General features: G+C 38.2%; 1 protein-coding gene across 1 annotated transcript in view; it reads right to left on the reverse strand.

The window, feature by feature from the left end:
* mtss1 (MTSS I-BAR domain containing 1) overlaps positions 1–19,464 on the reverse strand; it is a 60,728-nt gene that overhangs the window by 13,717 nt on the left and 27,547 nt on the right. The window contains exons 4-6 of the mRNA XM_033966820.2: positions 14,367–14,451; positions 12,688–12,779; positions 11,779–11,853 (exon numbers count right to left, since the gene is read on the reverse strand). Of these exons, the coding sequence (XP_033822711.1) occupies positions 11,779–11,853; positions 12,688–12,779; positions 14,367–14,451 (252 nt within the window). The remainder of the gene's footprint in view (positions 1–11,778; positions 11,854–12,687; positions 12,780–14,366; positions 14,452–19,464) is intronic.

Below are 19,464 nucleotides of genomic sequence, written 5' to 3' on the forward strand. Positions count from 1 at the left end.
TTCAAACTGTGAACGGAGGAAGTATGTGATTAAATCCAACTAGTTACGATAAACGTTTTGCACATTGTTAATATAAATGCAAGACTGTCTGGACACGTGCTCGGCTTCAGAACAGCTCATTCGAAATGAATGAGTGGAGTGGAATACTGTATTCGACACAGAAAGCACTTGGCGGTCTGCTTTTGTCAAAACCTGCTGTTTTCACACAAAAAAACTATAAAATGAAATAAATACATCTATTACAAGAAAAAAAATGCCCTTGCCTTGCCAAACTGAAGAAAAGTTCATATTTGCTTTAAGGTGCATGGCCTAAAATCAACCAGCAGATGGCAGTAGAACACCAAACTCCCACATGTACACATCAGTTTGACCCTTTCTCCTCTAACAGTCTCTATGGCTACTCAAGCTGATAAAATAAGAAAACACTACCAGGTCAAAAACTCAAGTAAGATAGAGTGCACTTTGCTTCAGTTCATAATGAAGCTTTGTAAGTTTGAGCAATGATTTACCAATGAATTTGACCATTTAGCTTTAGAAGATCATTGGGAAAACACATCCAACTATTTTGAGAAGCACCAGTGAGTCAATAATGTTATGAAATACAAATATAAAAATACTAAAATGATTGAATGCATGAAATAAGTCTGGGTTCCTAAGCATTGTAAAGGGTTTGTACTGTATATTATGAGAAGAATCATGAGATTACACAGGTATGGTGTACTTTAAGATCATAACCCCGCCTACTCCAGGAAGCTCTGACCAATCAACAAGATCTCAACATAAAAACACAGATAACAGATGAGTAAAGGAATACAGATAATGCCATAATGTGGAATGTTTCAGGCAGAGCAATAACATCTCCAGGGAGACAAGCAGGCGGCAGACCACAACCAGAAAAGCGACATCCTGCACCTGCACGTTTCACTTTGATTGCTGCTATAATAAAAATACATTTATACGTTAAAGGAACTGTAGCTTGTGATCTTAGTGGTTTATAAGTACAATAATCACAGATGGACCTGGATTTAGGCCTATCACGAGAACACATGACAGGTATAACCTGTCACGAGAACACATTTTGAATCACGATATATTGTTACAGAGATGTACTGATAAACGATATTACTGAAAATATTTCATGCCACACACACAATAACAAAGATACAAGAAAATCCTACTAAAACGTTTTTAAATAGACACTCAATAGTCATTCCAGGACATGAGCTGCAACAGATAAATGGCAAGATGAAGGAATAATTAGACATAGAAGTTATTTTTTCAACCCTCTAACAACTCAAATCTTTTTAGATTGCAACAAAAATAACCAAAATCTCCCCATTATCGCAAAGAAATTGTACATATGAGAAATACTGAGCCCCAAAATATATTGTTCCAGCTTCATATATTGAATGAGAAGTCGATTGTGTTGATCGTGACAGGCCTACGTGGGTTGACAGAGCCTTTGCCTGCAGATAGACACAGACACAGAGACACACACACACACTTTTCTCACAGAGGCTGCACTAGCACTGATTCATGATTGGCTGCAGGTAGTGGGGTGGTCGTGACCATTCAGAGCAGAGAGTCCTTTGAGTGGATAATTATCTTTAGAACCAAAACACCAAACTCTAACATTAGCAGCTTCTCATGCAAGAATAAATCAGCATTACAATTGTTATCAGTAAAAGCTCCATTTGATCTGAAAATGTTCACCTCGTATCTGGGGACACAGACAGGGTAATATTTACGTAATCTAAAATCAAAATCTGTCCCTTTAAGTTGTATTAGGTGGCTGCAAGACATTCTACAGTGTATGGCAGGTCTGGAGGAGTGGAAAACAGCTGTAGGCCCATGTGCACTGTGAGCCCGGTTCAGGTAACTTTCCACATTGACACACATGCAAACGTTTGGTTTCTATGCTTCTTGGGGACATTATATTGACTAAAATTGATTTCCAGAGGATTGACACTAACCTTTAACCTAAATTCTAACATTAAAGTCAACGTGTAGATGTGTTTTACTGCCTTAAAACATGAAAACAGAACTAGTTTTTCAATTTTTAAATTATATGCAGTGCTCCAAAGTTATTCCTCACTTACCTTATGCATTCTGAATATCCTAGCTATTCACCACAATGAAATTAAAAGCTCTCGTCACAACTTTCAGAGACCAGAGCGGAGTTTTGCCAGTGCCAACAATGATTAGCATGCCAACAGTGCACTTCCTGATGATCGGACAATAAAACACTTGAAAACACCTCAAGAGCTGCTTTCATCTATTTAAACTGTTACTTATGGTACAGAATTTACATCACGGGGACCTGATTCGTGCATTCACATTTCAGTCCCCTCAATGTGATAAAAACACATCCCTGCACACACAGACACATAAGAGGCTACAGGAGGAGGAGGTGAGCTAAAGTTCAGGCCAGAAACAACCACCTTCTGTGCTCAAAACTTTACCTCATACACAGCACAGCACAGGCTCAAGTTTGGAAAAGATGAGGCAGCTTCACACACTACACAAAGAAGCCTGGGTGGGTATCAGGAGTGAGGATAGAGGTGGGTGGTATATTGTCAAAGAAAGTCAAAATATTGAGAAAGCAGAATACTGACAAAACTTAAAAGGTCCTATATAGCACACAATTCATTTTTGTGAGATTAAAGCCATGTTATAATGTTGTCACCTCCTCAAAAACATAGTTGTGTTTTGTTTCATTCACACATGTTTGGAGATGTAAACAGACTAACTAGGATTACTCAAAGCTCAAAATGTTCTGTTCCATCTTATGATGTCATGCAGTGGTAGTTTTCAAGTTAACAGCCACCTTTTATCTTTTGTTCAGTAGAGATGGGCAATTCCAGGGCTGAAATTATCCAAATGATTCCAATGAAGGTGTGTGGAGTTTAAAAACACAGTGGAGGACTTCCTGTTTTACCACATGACATCATAAGGTGGAACGGAGTGTTTTCTGTGTGAGAGAAGGACTCAGCCTATTTTCTTGACATTAATAATCAGATGATATTTTTGCTAGGAATGGTATATCAGTTGTCAGTGATATCAGCACACTCCTCCAGATACCGGTATAGGTCCAACATAAAAAATTTGCTGATATCTGGCATTGATAATTCTTCCTCCACTGTGCACTTTCTGTCTGTGTGTGTCGATGTGTCACTCCCATTTTATCTTTTTAAGCAGACTAAATGAGCAGACAAAAGCAATAAATTAATTTGTAAACTTCACTATAACTTAACATAAATTTTATCTGTACTAAGCCTCCAGAGAATCGATGCATTGTTGACTTGTTGGTCACATGGACAACGTGTTACACAAATCACCACTACCTTATATAGATGTTCTCCAATGAAATGAATGGGATTCTCACTTAAGCGGAAGTGCCAACAAAAAGAAAGTGCAGCTTAGTCTTATTTACTGTTAAAGCGGGCGGGGCGGAATAAGGTCAACAGATTTTAAAATCCTAACACAAATATTGGTATCGGCACAAAATCAAATACACACACACAAAAAAAGAAAAGAAATAAATAAAACAACATACCCCTAATTTTTGCAATAGATTAGAAATGCGCCAAAATGTCTTGGTTGAGGTTCAAGTATTGCACAAGAAGGGAATGGAATTTAAAGGTGCACTACGCAAGTTATTGGGAGGAGGGTCTGCCATCTGTTAGTCTCCATGGAGATGTTATTGCTTTGTTTGGAATGGAAACCGTCTTGCATTTGTGATATTTGGATGTTTTTATCGCTCAAACATACCATGCATTCTTACTGAGAGCCAAGCCTCTCCACAGATCTGACCTGAAGCTGGTAATGTCACCAGTGATACATTGCAGCACATAGCAGACCTTCCACCAGAAATAAGTATAATATGTAGTGGTGTGTGGATTTGAGGGTATTAGTCAAACACAGGGGCAATAAAGGGGTTTTCTACTGGCATTTGGTCTTGTCAGCAGGGCAGAGTAATCTTCACCTGAAATCTTTACGCATTTTGTTGGCCATTTTTGGTTGTCGTTAGTAATGGAAAACAGGTTTTACTTCTATTTTTAGCAATCTGTCAGAATCATACATCTCCTCCCATAATGATTCCTCTTATCGATGCTGCTTTGGGCTGCTGTATCTTTGAATGGGTGTCTGTCTCAATAACGCAATGTAAAGTGTAAGAAAATTTTGAGGAGTTTGTTTACACCTTCTCCTCTGAAACTGAGCAGTTTAACATTTAAACATTTTTAGGTAGATAGTCATAATGTTGCCTATACTCATGTCTAAATACTCCCATATTAAGTTAGATCAAATATAGGCTTATAAAACTAGATACGTAAAAAAAAAAAAAAACATACAATTTTATGAATTAGGAATCAATAAGAAAATCGTTAAGAAACTGGATGGATAAGAGGAATCAACAAAGCCATTGATAAAATCTCATTGATTCAGTTTGAATATGAAATTATGTCACAAATTTTAGAAACAAACCAACCAAAAAAAAACAAACACTAAAAACAAAAAAAAACTACAAAAAACTAAAACTCCACAAACTAAAACAATTAAGACTGCTTGGAATTCTACTGGAACATGAACCAATCGTCAAGCATAAAATAAGCTTATTAAGCTTAGCCATTGCAGCTAACGCCTTTTGAATAGCGTCCAATTAGCAAAAATAATTAGACATCAAACTACAATCAGATAATGCTTAAAACTGCCATTAGCGTCTGTTAGCCGCAACGTGTATTCATTAGAGCTATTTTCTCAGCTCTAAACAGGTTTGTTAGCATTCCTCTGTAGAAGGTAACACTAGCCTCGGGCCGAGTTAAATCAGGCCCACACCAGGGGAATTATGGGTATTTTGTCTCTGTGTGCGTGTATGCTAGTCCACAGCCCACACGGATCAGAATACACCAAGACTGACTTTAGCGGTGTGTAGGAGGCAGAGGAAGGCTAGCAAAGTGTCCAACAAGCAGAAACAGGTTGAAGATTAGATGTAATAGCTCTAGTGTAGATCCCATTGGCAAGATTTCAAAGCATAAGTTTGCATCATTTTGGGCTTTGATCCATCCAGAGGATTAACATTATTACATAGGTTATTATCTGCATGACATCAACCAGTTAAGTCTATAATGCCTGTAGTGGCAATTATAAGCTATAGAAAGTCTTATAGAGAAAGAGATGACCTTTGTGGAAGTAAACATGGTACATTGCCGTTTTTTTGTCAATAATAAGCTCAGGATTTTATAATGGAGAGGTCAGCCAATCCTCTGTCAGTAAAAGCGTTTGGTTTGGAGCAGACAACACTTTGGAGGAAGACATTGGACTTTTTTGTGTTAAAGTTGATATTTTTTAGATTCAGGAATTTTTGTTTGAAATGCTGTATCTGTTTTTTAAAGAAGACAAAATAAAACAATTGGGGGGGAAACAGTGATCATTTAAAGGGAACAACAGTCAGTGTTATATATAAACATATAAATATATAAATATATATATATAGATAATGCTGCATTTTTCAACATTCTATAAACCAATAATATTTAATACAAATGGGGGCAGCCAAAACTAGTATTTTTCAAAGAGTTTTCAGAGTTTTGTTGTAATACAGTGAGTTCTTGGTCTAGTAACTGATAGAAATGATCAGGTTCAACATTTGTGCATTTACCTTTTAGATATTTCATGGCAAAGTACAATGTAATCAATACGAAAAACTGTCTCTTGCCCTCATCTGGGAGAATGACATCATAGTCTAGAGTCTGAAAACCACCAATACTTGTGGGACTAGTGGGGGTCAGAAAGGTCAAAAGCATGCAATAATGATCATATTACAGTTAAAGGTCCTATATTGTGGAAAATTGATCTTGTGAGCTTTAAGTCATGTTATAATGTTGTGACCTCATCAGAAACATGCCCTCAGTTATGTTTAGTTTCATTCACGCGTGTTTGACTTAACCTGCATTTTTCATCCGTCTCCATCTTCAAAGCTCAAAAAGCTCAGTTTCATCTTGTGATGTAATGAAGTGGTAGTTTACAGCTACCTTTTACCTTTCGTTCATTAAACATGGGCAATTCCAGGGCTGAAATGATCCAGATGATTCTAGTGAAGGCGTATGGAGTTTAAAAACACTGTGGAGCACTTCCTACATTACCACTTGAGAGAAGAACTTAGCCTGAATATGCAGGGTTTGTGTGTTAAACATGTGTGAAAGAAACAAAACAACTCCAGGTATGTTTTTGATGAGGAAACAACATTATAACATAGATCAGAGGCCCCTTAATCTGTCTCAGATCTGTCTCAAGGCAGCTGTGGCACAGATGAAGCACGACCACCAGAAGAGACAGAATGGCCTCATGTTAAAAGCTTACACAAGAGATGCTTAAATGTACGTATTAACCCACTTTATTATTATTTTGCTATTGTGTTGGTAGATCAAGATATGAACATTAATAACAGACAAATCAGGCTATAACTGCTAGCCTCAATAAGTGTCATTTGACTGGAGCTAAACACTATGGGTGACATCGCACTCACTTAGTCCACTTCTTTATACACTCTATGGTTATGTCTCTTAAGTCTTTAAATGGTCATTTATCTTCATTTTGATTGCATGCTTCTCATTCTCCTGCTGTTCTTGAACTTCACCTTGCAACTCTGGAATTTCCCAAGGGGCAAATATCTCATCTTAATCTCATTGCTCTATCTGGAGTTATAATGGTACCAGCTGGAATAAAGAGCAGTGTATATGAGGATTACACAGCTTAGCCTCTGCTCAGACTCCGCCCTCCTCTCCTGACTCAGCAGCAGTCCGTGTTGCTTGTTCTCAGTTGTTGTCAGTTGTTCAGACTGTGAGCAGATGCATAATTACACAGTACAAGTCCGATACACAGGGAAAAGTTACTCACACTATTATTACAGAGTACAGACAACAATCTCCTCCTTCTCCTCTGCTGCTCCTCTCTCAAACATTTACACTAGTCTAAAGACATGATCAGCTAGATTCATTCAAGACTAAATAAAATGAACAAGTTATTTCCAAGGCCGATACTGACAAAGTAGCTGTATCGTTAAATGTTGATATTGTTTAGATTCAGGAATTTTAGTTTATGTGTTTTAAGCAGACAAAATAAAACAACTGTAAATTATGTTTAATCATACAAAGCTTCAAGCACTTCATTCAGTGAGGGAAAAAAAAATCAGTGATGACTTTTTTTTGTCATATTGTTAAGGCCTGGGTGGGGGAAAAACTGTCTCTTGCCCCCATCTGGGAGTATGACATCATCACATTCTTGCATCTGAAAACTACCAACACCTGTGGGACTGGTGATGGTCAAAATCATGCAGATCATTGCCAAGATCATTGCCAAGAACGGTCATTGCCAAGTTATTGCCAGGAGCGATACTGAAAAAGTACCTGGATCGGGTATGGGTTCCGGGGTATTGATTAAGCTGATATCTGCGTTGGACCTTTAATAGGATGTAATAGTGTAAGATGTAAGAGTATCTGCAGGCTTATTTTGGAACATCTAATAATGTTTGACTTTTACTTCATACAAAGCGGTAGTTATCTTGCAAGATAACTAACACAATTGGATCTCTTGTGTAATAAGTTAACAGTGTTTTAAGGAAATAAGTGCCATTTCCTGTCCCTACACTGGTGTGGGTAAATATTGGGTATCTACAGATACTTAAAGTCAAAGTATCAATATCGGTATCAGAACTGAAAAAAAAAAAAGCTGGATCGGTGCATTCCTAATTGCGAGTATTAATCTTTTTTTTTACTTTGGTGTTCAAGAAGAGCTGTGAATTTGAATCATTCAGAAAAGTTTTATCTGCACTGATCAGCTTGAAGAATGGAGAGGACAGTAAAAGCATCTGGAGCAGGGTTCAGACTTTAGCAGAGGACGTTTGATTATTTTTTTGGGTTAAATTTGGAATTTTTTAAAGTCTAAGTTCCAAAAATTAATATAGAAAAATAGGTTTGGTTTTAAAAAATATATTTAAAAAATTAATACAAAAATAATGAGTAGTAGTGGTAGTAGCAGTAGTAGTAGTGGTAGTAATAGTAGTAATAGTGGTAGTAATAGTGGTAGTCGTGGTGGTAGTGACAGTAGTTGTAGTTGTGGTGATGGTGATAGCAGCAGTACTAGTAGTAGAACCTGGTGTTGGGTTCTTTTTTTTCTTCTTACATTTGACAGTAATAATTTCTACAAATTTTTGACTTTTTTTTATATTAACGGCTAAATAATAAATAACATCCCTTTTTAGAAAATGTCTGCAGATGTCTAATGGTTTTATAGCTTAAAACTGGATATTCAGTTGCAGTTTTAAATTACAATCATTAAAATTGCAAAATTGATCACATTTCAATGATTTATTCAGCCCTAAATACTTAAAAGGCCCTGTACCCAATAGTTCCCATATGTTTGAGCAAAAATGGTCTTGCTCCAGTACAGATTATATTGTATAAACAGCTCTTGAGGTCAAAATAAGTCTGCTGTGTACTGTCTGCATCTAATTATAAAGCGCTCTATTGACCAATAATTAGGAAGTATATATTAGCATGCTGGTTGTCGTTAGCATTACCATGATTGCAACACTCTGCTCTGTGTAAAGTGCTTATGAACACATGATGAATAATTAGGATGCTTGGAACGCATAATGTAAGTGAGGAATAACTTTGAACCAATGCAAACTGTTAAAAATATGAAAACAGAACTAGTTCATTTTAAAGACTAAAAATTAGGTACAAAGCTGTTAAGACTACATATGAGGTAACTATTTCATACACTTTTTCTTGTCCCACCAGCTGCTACCTATCTCTAAAAAGAAGTTACAAATGCTTCTCACTAGTTCTTGCCTTCTGTTAGATGCCCATTACAAAGGACTAGTCACATGACTCATACTATCCAATCAGATGCTGGTATTGGCGGTCCACATCTGCAGCAGTTTAGAGGCAGCAGAAGAAAACATGTTCAGAGATGTTGTAGCCACATCAGTCACTGCTCTGTTTACTATGGGCGGATCCAACTCACGGCTATTTCTGTAATCACGGCAAATTTAGAGTCAAAGAGAATAGTTCAAACCAAATCCATCTTTAGGCCTGAGTAGTATTCCCAAACTAGGTCTTAGAGGGCCAAAGGCAAACTGAAATGAAAGTGTAATTTTCTGAGTGGGCATTGTCACAAGATATAATTTATTTTTGTTTAGTCTGGGTTAACTCCTAGCCTAATCCTGGTTTAGCACCATTTTAGGAAATGTAAAGCAGGGGTGGTTTCCTTTTAAACCTGGTTTAGTCCAAGTCTTTTTTAATCTGCTTTGTTGAATCTTGATGTTATATCATTGCGTTGATTTTATAGTTTTATTCTCATTTTATTACATTTCTGTTGAATCAAGATTTTACTAATAACAGCTGTAATACTGATGTATTCACTGAAAACCCTGAACATGATGTCCCATTTATTGGATAAATTTGGTGGTTTTGTTCTCAAGATGGATAGTCCAATCAGAAAGCAGAATGAACCTCACACGATTCTCTCATTTGGGTTGCCAGTTTCAATGTTATAATCCATTTGATCTAAATCTAAAATGTCCTTTCTGATCTGAATGGTCACTACCTAAACTTATGTGTCCTCTATTTTATTTGCAGGTTAAGGCTCTGGCAACACAGGCTCAGTTGCGAGATTATATATACATACATACATATATACATACATATACATAAATGCATATTTACATACATAATTCATTTACCGAAAATAGTGGAAAAAATATGTTTAAACAGCAAATAAAATGGGAAAAAAATGAATAAAATAGTTTATAGTTATAGTTAAACTGCTCCAAAATTGCGCTTTGACCATTTCTCATGTTTTCCATCTGTGTTTTGTCTGATCCTCAGTGGTCAGACAGACCTGGTGCAGACTCTAGACTAGCACTGAACAGTTTAGAGTTTGGTGTCACTCGGGTGTGAGTGTGCAGTTAGCTCTAAACGCTGTGGTCCTCCAGTCACCATGGCGACCACAGGTGTGTCCGTCTGACACCCGAGAGGTGGGGGTGCGGTCAGGTGACTGCTGGGAAGTGGCTGGGATTACTGTGGCAACGTACAAACTTATCTGACACCAAGTTAAAACACAAATGGTAGATAATTTTCCACCCCCTTGCCCTATGTGGACTATGTGGAAGTAGTTTTGGCTGAAGGTTGTATTTTACTTGTGGGTTGGATACTGTTGCCTAGCAACCATAATGTTAAGAAAGGCAAAAATGTGTCTAAATTACCGAGTAGTTACAATTTTACCAAAATAAATTATAACATGTTTATTTCTTTAACGTTAGGCCGCTGTGGTCATCAAGTAATCGCACCAGAAATAACTAGAATAGGCCATTTTATTGCCAAAGACCAGTCTCTCCCTCTGCCTCGATGTTTGCAATGTGTTCTGCCCCCGCTCCCCTCTCCCTGATCCAGCCATAGCTCCTCACCTTCTTTCCACTTTTTTCTCTCCTCTGGTGCTTCTTATCATTATAATCCAAGTTATGGAAAGTAAAAGACTATATTTTTTTACATTTTTGAGTGAACCTTAAAGACCTACTTTAACGCAAGGATAACACAGGTGTTTCTGCCAATAGGGGTAACACACACATGCTTTTAGGTTTAATATATTCCAAATGTAAAAAATTCCAGGGAAATCCACAAAATTTAAAAGTGGATTTCTCTGGAATTATTGGTCCTATGAACATAAAATAAAACTGTAGTGATCCTGACTCCCTGCTCTGCAATATCTATATCTGAGATATCAAATGTCCACCTGTCTGTGTTTTCAATAACATGGAACAAAATCGAGATTGAGAAATATGGGAGGAAAAAACTTGATTCTTTTTTTTCCTATATCTCCCAGAACTTGTCAGTTTTTGTCACCAAAATTGAAATAACTACATTTTTTAATTTTTTTTATTGTACATATCATGGTGAATTGTGATTAATCCAATTGTAGGTCCTGTCGTGGATCAAACCAAATTGTTACACCCCCTTTTTTTAGCCTATACCAATATCTGGTATTTGTCTTGTTATTGTGGCCTGATATTAACTGATATTAAGTTTTTAAAATCTATAGTACAGACCAAATGTATCTTATAGTGAACTACACTAGAACTAAACTATAGTGAATTACAAATTAATGTATTGCTTTTGTAAAAATGACAACTCTGATGCCCAGAGGACAAACTGGGAATGAAAAGTGTTCACCCAAACTGGGGCAGTACAAAAAAATATCAGTGCCAGATATTGTCAAAATTTTCAATATTGGAACAATAATATTATCTGGGAAAATCTTCAGATATCACTGATAAGTGATATACTATGCCTAGTTTAAACCACCATAACACACACACACACACACACACACACATCCATCCAACATCAGGTAGAGGAATTCTGTTTTAGAACTTCACACTTCAACTTCTATTCCACAAATTGCCACTTAACACATGTAAAACTATGATAAATATTTATCACAGGTAGTATGCACCAAACCAAGTCAGAATTACAAAATGAAAATGTGTCACTTTTAATGGATAAAAGATGAATACTGAATATTGTGCACCTGGGTTCTGCATGCATAGCAACAAAAACCCAAAGTTCATTGAGAGGTTTAGTACAAAGCCGAGGAATTATGAAATTTCTGACAGCAGTGAAATATGGGGTCAGGACCAGGTCAGCTATTCCCATACAAACATATGAAACATTTTCTGCAGGGTATCATTTCTGAGCTAAAAAGATGACATATTCTTACCTTTCTTGACTTTCTTCTGCAGTTTGATGGTGTCGGAGGACTTCTTCTTTATGTCAGCTCGAGCCTTTTTGTACTCTGAACAGGAATGAAATAAAAAGAGTAAAACATAAGATTAAGACAAAAACATTATATTAAAAATAATATTACAACACTAATATGTGGGAAATTATTGATTTCCTTGACTACTGGACCAAATCAACTTATGTGTGTTTCTTAACGCATACTCATACTTGCCTGGTCAGCAAGTATGAGTATGCGCAAGTCGTTGCTAATGCTAATGCTGATTTCAGAGTAATAAATATTGAAAAAACAGCACAGACTGAAATAATCTACCCCTACAAATAATACTATAGTCTTTACAAGAAATGTATTTATTATTATTAACTATATTTTTATTTGTACATTTACAGTTGTATAATTATACCTAATTTGACACCAGTCCTTTGCTTTTCTTGCTACTTATTTTGACTATATTATTACAATTTATATTTTTACTCTTTGTTGTTATATTGTGATGTGTGAGCTACTGTGTCCAAATAATTTCCCTTGTTTGTAAAGTTTGTAAAGTTTATCTAAGTCTAAATTTAATTGTGGTGTTATGTCAGATGTAATGTTTTAGCAGTTAGTATTAGCAGAGACACACAAAGGCACACATTTGTAGACACAGAAGTGTCCTTCAGTGTTCACCTCATTTGTAAAGTGACATCTACCTGCAGCTCCCTGGCCACTGTGTGATCTGTCAGGACTGACTGATTTTGACACGACTCTGACTCACAGGGATTATATTAGAGTGGAAATGGCCAGACTGATAGCCCCTAGAGACCGGAGCTAGCCAGGTGCTGTTATGCGCAGAGCCTATAGTACTAGATAACAACTAATTGGCATTCCTCAGAGTAAACAGGCTTGTACCTTTAGCGTGGTCCTTGTCCAGCTGACTAGCCACTTTCTTCCACTCCTCCATCTTCTGCTCCAGAGGAGAGATGAGGCTTTCGGACAGAGCCCTGACAAAACACATTCTGTTAGAAAAGTACTTTGAGAAATGTAAGAGGAGCGTAGACTGCTTCAAGTATTCCATAGGAGTCAACTACACCTTACTTGAAGGCCCTGTATCTGATTTGTTTCCTATGTGTTTGGGTGAAATCGGTCTTGCCCCAGCACAAATATATTGTATAAACAGCTCTCAAGGTCAAAATATGTCTGCTGCATGCTATCTAGATCCAACTATAAAGTGTTTTACTGTCCAATAAGTGTGTGTTAGCATGCACTTGTTAGCTTGTTGTTAGCTTCACTTTCATATCCAAACTCCCTTTTGGTCTTCGAGAGTTGTCAAATACTCTTATAAATTCATAACAGTGAATAGTTAGAATGTTCACAACTAAAGGATACAGGTTTTTAGCAATAACCTGTACCTGAAGAAAAGCAAGTTATAAAAGTTTAAAGTCATACTATCGAACATTCTATGAAAATCAACCATCGCCATTAAGAAAAGTTACACAGTGCGCCTTTAACATATGACTGCTCCTTCTTGTTTTGGATCAAAGTGTGCCGTTCCGTTCCCACACTGTCATCTCCTCTCACAGCAGCCCTGCCCTGTCACTGGGAGATTACACAGAGATGATACTTCATGTACTACTACAGAGTCAGGCCTGTCAGGTACTGCTTTACAAGTATCTAAACATGGATCACTGTCATGCCATTCAAGTGAGGCACAGTAAGGATAGGAATGTACACATATGGGCGAAATACAGGTACTGACACTTATATGTGCTCCAAGTCCATAGAGCTATAGTACTATATATTTCAACAATATCCAAATAACATAAGCTTCAAATTTGATGTAATTTTGAGCATTTAGTATAGGTCTTGCTCATGCTTAAAGTTAAATACAGGGTGTTGTAAGTAGCACATCAAAAATATGCACAATAGTTACTGAATATTAAAGGGGGTATTACGCAAAATTGACTTGTTGGAGCTTCAACAATGTTTATAATGTTGTTCCCTCAACAAAAACATGCCTGAAGAGTTTTTTTTGTCATCCATGCATGTTTGAGTAATTTAGCAATCTCTCCCCAATCACTTTTTGAACCGTCCTTAGCTGTACGAGCCTGTCCAATACACAGCCCACAACCTTACATCACCCATGCTCGCACACAGCCATTTTCCAAACCTGATACAATGTGAAGTAGTTTCATTAGCAGGATGCACACTGATTGTATTGTAATGGTGCTCTAATGGAGGAGTGACTCAGGGTGGAGAATATTTCAAAACAATAAAAGGTAGCATGGTGATATATATGTTCTGTGTTAGAAATGAATACCCCCTAGAAGTGTAATAACCCCTCTTGAAGTTATTTTCTTATAGTGGAGACCAAACACTCTAAAAACAGTTCTTTGGTCATTGATTAAAAAGGAGAAAAGTGCTTTGGTAAAAAACTGAACCATATTTAAGCCAAACACAAAAAGTCACACCTTCCAAAACCATGGACTCGAGAAAAAAACAAATCTTTGCATAATCCATGACATTAAATAATTACATTTAAAATATCAGAACCACTGGCATTAATAAACTGGTAAAAATGTGTTCCTTACGTTGTAAACAGTTTGAGTTTGGACTCGATGCTTCGGTGCCTCATACACATCCGGGTCAGCGCGGTTCCGATCTCTTTCGTCGCTCCTTTGGGGGTAAAAAAAACAAAATTCCAATGTTACTTTAATTAAATGCCAAACTAGAAACCAGTCCCAAGACACTGCCCCCAGGTCAACCTAGACTAGTTCTCTTTAGTTTCAAGGGTAAATGCACCAATAACAAAACAAACACAACAATGACTTTTTTAAATGTGTTCTGCTACTTACTATTACAATTTCTTAAAGTATTTCTGAAATATTTAGAAACTGGGTAACTGGAAACATAAAATTAGCCCCATCAGACCTATGAAACATGAATGTTGTTGTAGATTTTGCTATTTGGCCAGTGCTGTGATGCAGAGAATGCAGATTGTTTGACTAATCTCTCACAAAACACACCTATTCACACAGTATGGAGTGTGAACAAACACAAATCAAGCCACTACCCCATAAAAAGGCACAGTATGTACAGTACCACAAATAATGACAAGTCTAACCCACAAATTTTGGATAACCACTAACACGGGGATTTGCAAATTTTTAATAGTGGACGAGGTAGTAGTAGCGGTGGTGGCAGTAGTAGTGGTGGTATTAGTGGTACTTGTAGCGGAGGTAATAGCGGTGGTAGTAGCCGTAGTAGTTGTGGTAGTAGGGGTGTTAGTGGTGGTGGTAGTAACAGTAGTAACAGTAGTAGTAAAAGTAGCAGTAGTAGAAGTAGTAGTAGTAGTGTCCTGGCATAATGGTAGTAGTGATGGTAATAGTAGTAGGAGTACACTTTTCCCATAGTAGCCATTAATGTTTTGCTTCTCAGATTTGGAAGGAGAAATAGTAGTAGCAGCAATAGTAGTAGTAGCGATGATAGTACACACTTTCCCATAGCCGTTACCAAATAACTACAATACAAAGCTGGCATTTAGAGTTTTGCTGCTCAGATTTGAATAGGAGTGGGAGTAGCAGTCATAACAGCAACAGCAGTAGTAATAACAGTAGTAGTTATAGTAGTAGTAGGAGTAAAAGTAGTAGTTATATTAGTAGTAACAGTAGTAGTTATAGTAGTACAGTAGTAGAAACAGTACACATTTTTCCATAGTAGCCGTTGTCTGCTGACTAAAAAGAGATGGTATTTAGAGTTCTGCGGCTCAGATCTGCGTGACATTTGGAGGGGGGGGCACAAATGTTGACCCAGACGGAGTGTGAGGAGGAGACATGGATCCACAGTGGCCTTCTGTCCAACGCTTGCTCACATAAAAGATGCTCTGTGGACGCCTTCTGGAGGACGCCGCTCAGAAGCACTGCGCTCGTGTGAAAAGCTGGAACGTTTGATTGAGAACGTGAGAAGGAGAAGACAAGTGGATAGCAAAGGAGATGAAATTGGTAGTTTTGTACTTGATTTTATTATAATGCATACATTTACTAGCAAGAGGAGAACGCAGGAGCGAAGAGAAGGGGCAGGCAGGAGCAGAGCCAGAGGAACAGACAGGAGCAGAGCCAGAGGAGCAGAGTCAGAGGGGCAGAGAGGAGCAGAGCCAGAGGAGCAGAGTCAGAGCAGCAGAGTCAGAGCAGCAGAGTCAGAGGAGCAGAGTCAGAGGAGCAGAGTCAGAGGGGCAGAGAGGAGCAGAGCCAGAGGAGCAGAGACAGAGGAGCAGAGTCAGAGGAGCAGAGTCAGAGGGGCAGAGAGGAGCAGAGCCAGAGGAGCAGAGACAGAGGAGCAGTGTCAGAGGAGCAGAGTCAGAGGGGCAGAGAGGAGCAGAGACAGAGGAGCAGAGTCAGAGGAGCAGAGTCAGAGGAGCAGAGTCAGAGGAGCAGAGTCAGAGGGGCAGAGAGGAGCAGAGCCAGAGGAGCAGAGCCAGAGGAGCAGAGTCAGAGGAGCAGAGTCAGAGGGGCAGAGAAGAGCAGAGCCAGAGGAGCAGAGTCAGAGGGGCAGAGAGGAGCAGAGCCAGAGAAGTGGAGTCAGAAGACCAGACTGAAGAAGATCCAGAGGAGCAGACAAGAGCAGAGCCAAAGGAGGAGAGCCAGAGGAGCAGACAGGAACAGGGCCAGAGGGTACTGAGCCAGAGGAGAAGACAGGGGCAGAGCCAGTGGAGCAGAGCCAGTGGAGCAGAGCCAGTGGAGCAGAGCCAGTGGAGCAGAGCCAGTGGAGCAGAGCCAGTGGAGCAGAGCCAGTGGAGCAGAGCGAGAGAAGTAAATAAAACGAAAGAAGTTTTAGTTTCAATTCAGATAAAAAAAATGTTTATTCTAAAGTTGTACGGGTGGGAAATGCATATCAAAAAATGGATAATATCGCAAGAGATATACTCAATATTCTAATTTTGTATATCGTCTATATTCAAAACAAATGACCTCAAAATCACTTTTTCTGCTGGACTTGAACCTTCACAAAGACATGTACAGGCACATTTGAGCACATTCCTCATGTGTTGTTCTTGATTAAAAAGATGATTTGAGGTTGAGATAATGCTAGGCTGTCCTGAAAAAACAATTGTTTGTCAAGTGTGACATATTGCTGCAAATATATATAAGTAAACGATAATATTGAAACTACACCATAAAGCAGAATTATCCCCAAAAACAATTCTGAATGTACAATACTGTTAAAACACATGAGCTGCAATAAATAAATAGGAGAATGCAGTCCTAGAAGTAGGGATGAGCAATTTCAGTAGGGGTATCATCCAGTATAGATTCTCCAATAACGTATTGGCCAATATTACAATTTGATACAGATATTTTTTTGGTGCTTCCTGATTGTCTTTGTGCCTTTTTTGAACAGATTGATGAGTCAAAATGGAAACAGAAAAGCATTAAATGGCTGTATATTTACGCAAACCTGCAGCTAATTGTTTTATATCCCAGTAAAACATATTGCTGCAGAATAAATTGCAAAAATCTGAATATTTTACATTTTTCTGTTATTATTATTATTATTATTATTATTAATTAAAAACGGAAAAGTTCATGTCTGATTGTTACTTTAATTTAAGATCAATTTGTTGGCCTAGCTGTGGACATCGTATTTCAACTTTCTAAAGCTCAAATCTTATCATCCTGCAAAAAAAGAAAAAAAAAATACCCAAAATTAAAACTAGTACAAAGAACATACCCACGATAAATACTAACCCCCAAAAATTATTGTCCCATGTATCGTGTATGGAAAGATAAATCGATATAGTAATTATCATGACAGGCTTAGATAACGAGATATTAATTTTTGTCATCACTGCCAAACTGTATTGAGTTGTGCCATTTCCTGTCTGGCATACAACACCGTCAAGTGAAGCCTTTACAAGCTTTTTATAACCTATGCTATAAAAATGCCTTTACATCTGCTGAGCTTTTCCATCTTCACCATCCCTTGAGCTTTGTAACTGCCCCTGCCTGGCTGTGTCTCGTATGAAGTCCGGAGCTGTGCGGGCTGCCTCCTGGAGTTTGTTCTCTCACTCCAACAAGAACAAAATGACTCATCGGCCATGCGGCCCACAGCGCTGAGTCACCAGCCAAAAAGAAATGATGAAAAAATGAAAAACATCTAAAGAGATAAGGAAGAGGAGGGAACAGGAAGTGATGTCGCAGTGCCACGCCTGATCAAATATACCTCCCACGACTTCCTGTAAGCGCTTATCCAACTTTCATTTTATCAGACGTTCAGGAAAATTAAACAGGTCAACATTGTTATGAGATTTGACACCATTGCGTGTAAGGAAGTTGGGTGTTAGACTCCTGATCTCGCTGAGTAGAGCGTGTATGTCCTCCCTGTGTTACTGTGGCAGAGTGGTTATCCTTTCTGACAGCTGCCACTTCAAATCTGGCTCTAGGCTAAGGTAGTTAAGCTTACCACAGAAGAGGATGACTCATGAGTGAATGAATAATGCCCATACATGAATTAAATTAGATTCAAACCAAGACTAAACCAGGATTACATAAGGTCTAGCCCCGAGCCACATTGAAACAAAATCGGAACTTTGAAAACACCTCACTACCACCAGTCAGCCTTGTTCCCAGTTTGAGAGGTGTTTTTCAGTGAATAAAGTTTGCTTGAACATGCCATATCAAGTGCTGCAGATTACATTGCAAAAATGGCAATACATTAGCCAATCAGAGGCAAGCATGATCCATCTGTATCAAAACAAATGCTTATGAGGAAAAAAATATCACAGGCAGTAAACTCTAAAACTGCAGTGAAATAAACAAATCAGATTGCTGGTGTTAGAGCTTGGCTCAAGGCGGGGCGGAGGGAGTGGTGACCAGCCTGATATCCATTTGTGTAAAAAATACAGTCTCATATCAGTCTGGATGTGTCACGCAACATAAGGCATGCATATATAAACTCAAATCAGCATACATATATTAAAGAGGACCTATAGTGTTTGCTATATAGTTATAATCTATGACACCCGTGGATCATCACAATATTGATCTAAAACGACTTAATAAAAGAAACGAGTCCGCCAACATCCGTACTAGAAAAATGCGGTGCCAAATAGGAGCAGATGTCGTCCTAAACCTCATCACAAAAAACAACTGACAACTGAATTTGTCTGACAGACAGGTGCACATCACGCTATCGATTTGTACCAAAGTCCTACACACATCACTGATTAAGAAAATAAAATTGGAGAACAAAGTAAGTACAGAGCAGTGGGCGTATGCCAGTGGAGGTGAAAACAGCGGTTAAGTGGCAATATCTTGAAAATAAGACTGCTCAAAAATGCACGAATCACTCCAAATACAACTTCGAGAGGGGAAATGAGAAGGGGAAACAAAAGCTCTAAAGAGGCCATTTTGCATAATAGGTCTGCTTTAAAATTGTAATAATATCAGTATTGCACTACTTAACAGCCATATATGTATGGCTTTCCCAATATTGTGCAGTCTTGGATCAACTTTGAAAATCCTTTTGACACGTTCCCCTCCCTGTTCTATGTAGTACCTTTTATAATGGAGCGCTGTGGGACATGTGTGACTCAGGTATGAGGCGTGGACCTGGAGTTTAGGTGTGGGATTATTTACCTTCTACCACAAACCATGAAGACACCAGCGGCCGCCTTGTAACAACTGCTGCATT

The sequence above is a fragment of the Periophthalmus magnuspinnatus genome, chromosome 5 (genome assembly GCF_009829125.3).
Source record: "Periophthalmus magnuspinnatus isolate fPerMag1 chromosome 5, fPerMag1.2.pri, whole genome shotgun sequence".
Classification (NCBI taxonomy): Eukaryota; Metazoa; Chordata; class Actinopteri; order Gobiiformes; family Gobiidae; genus Periophthalmus; species Periophthalmus magnuspinnatus.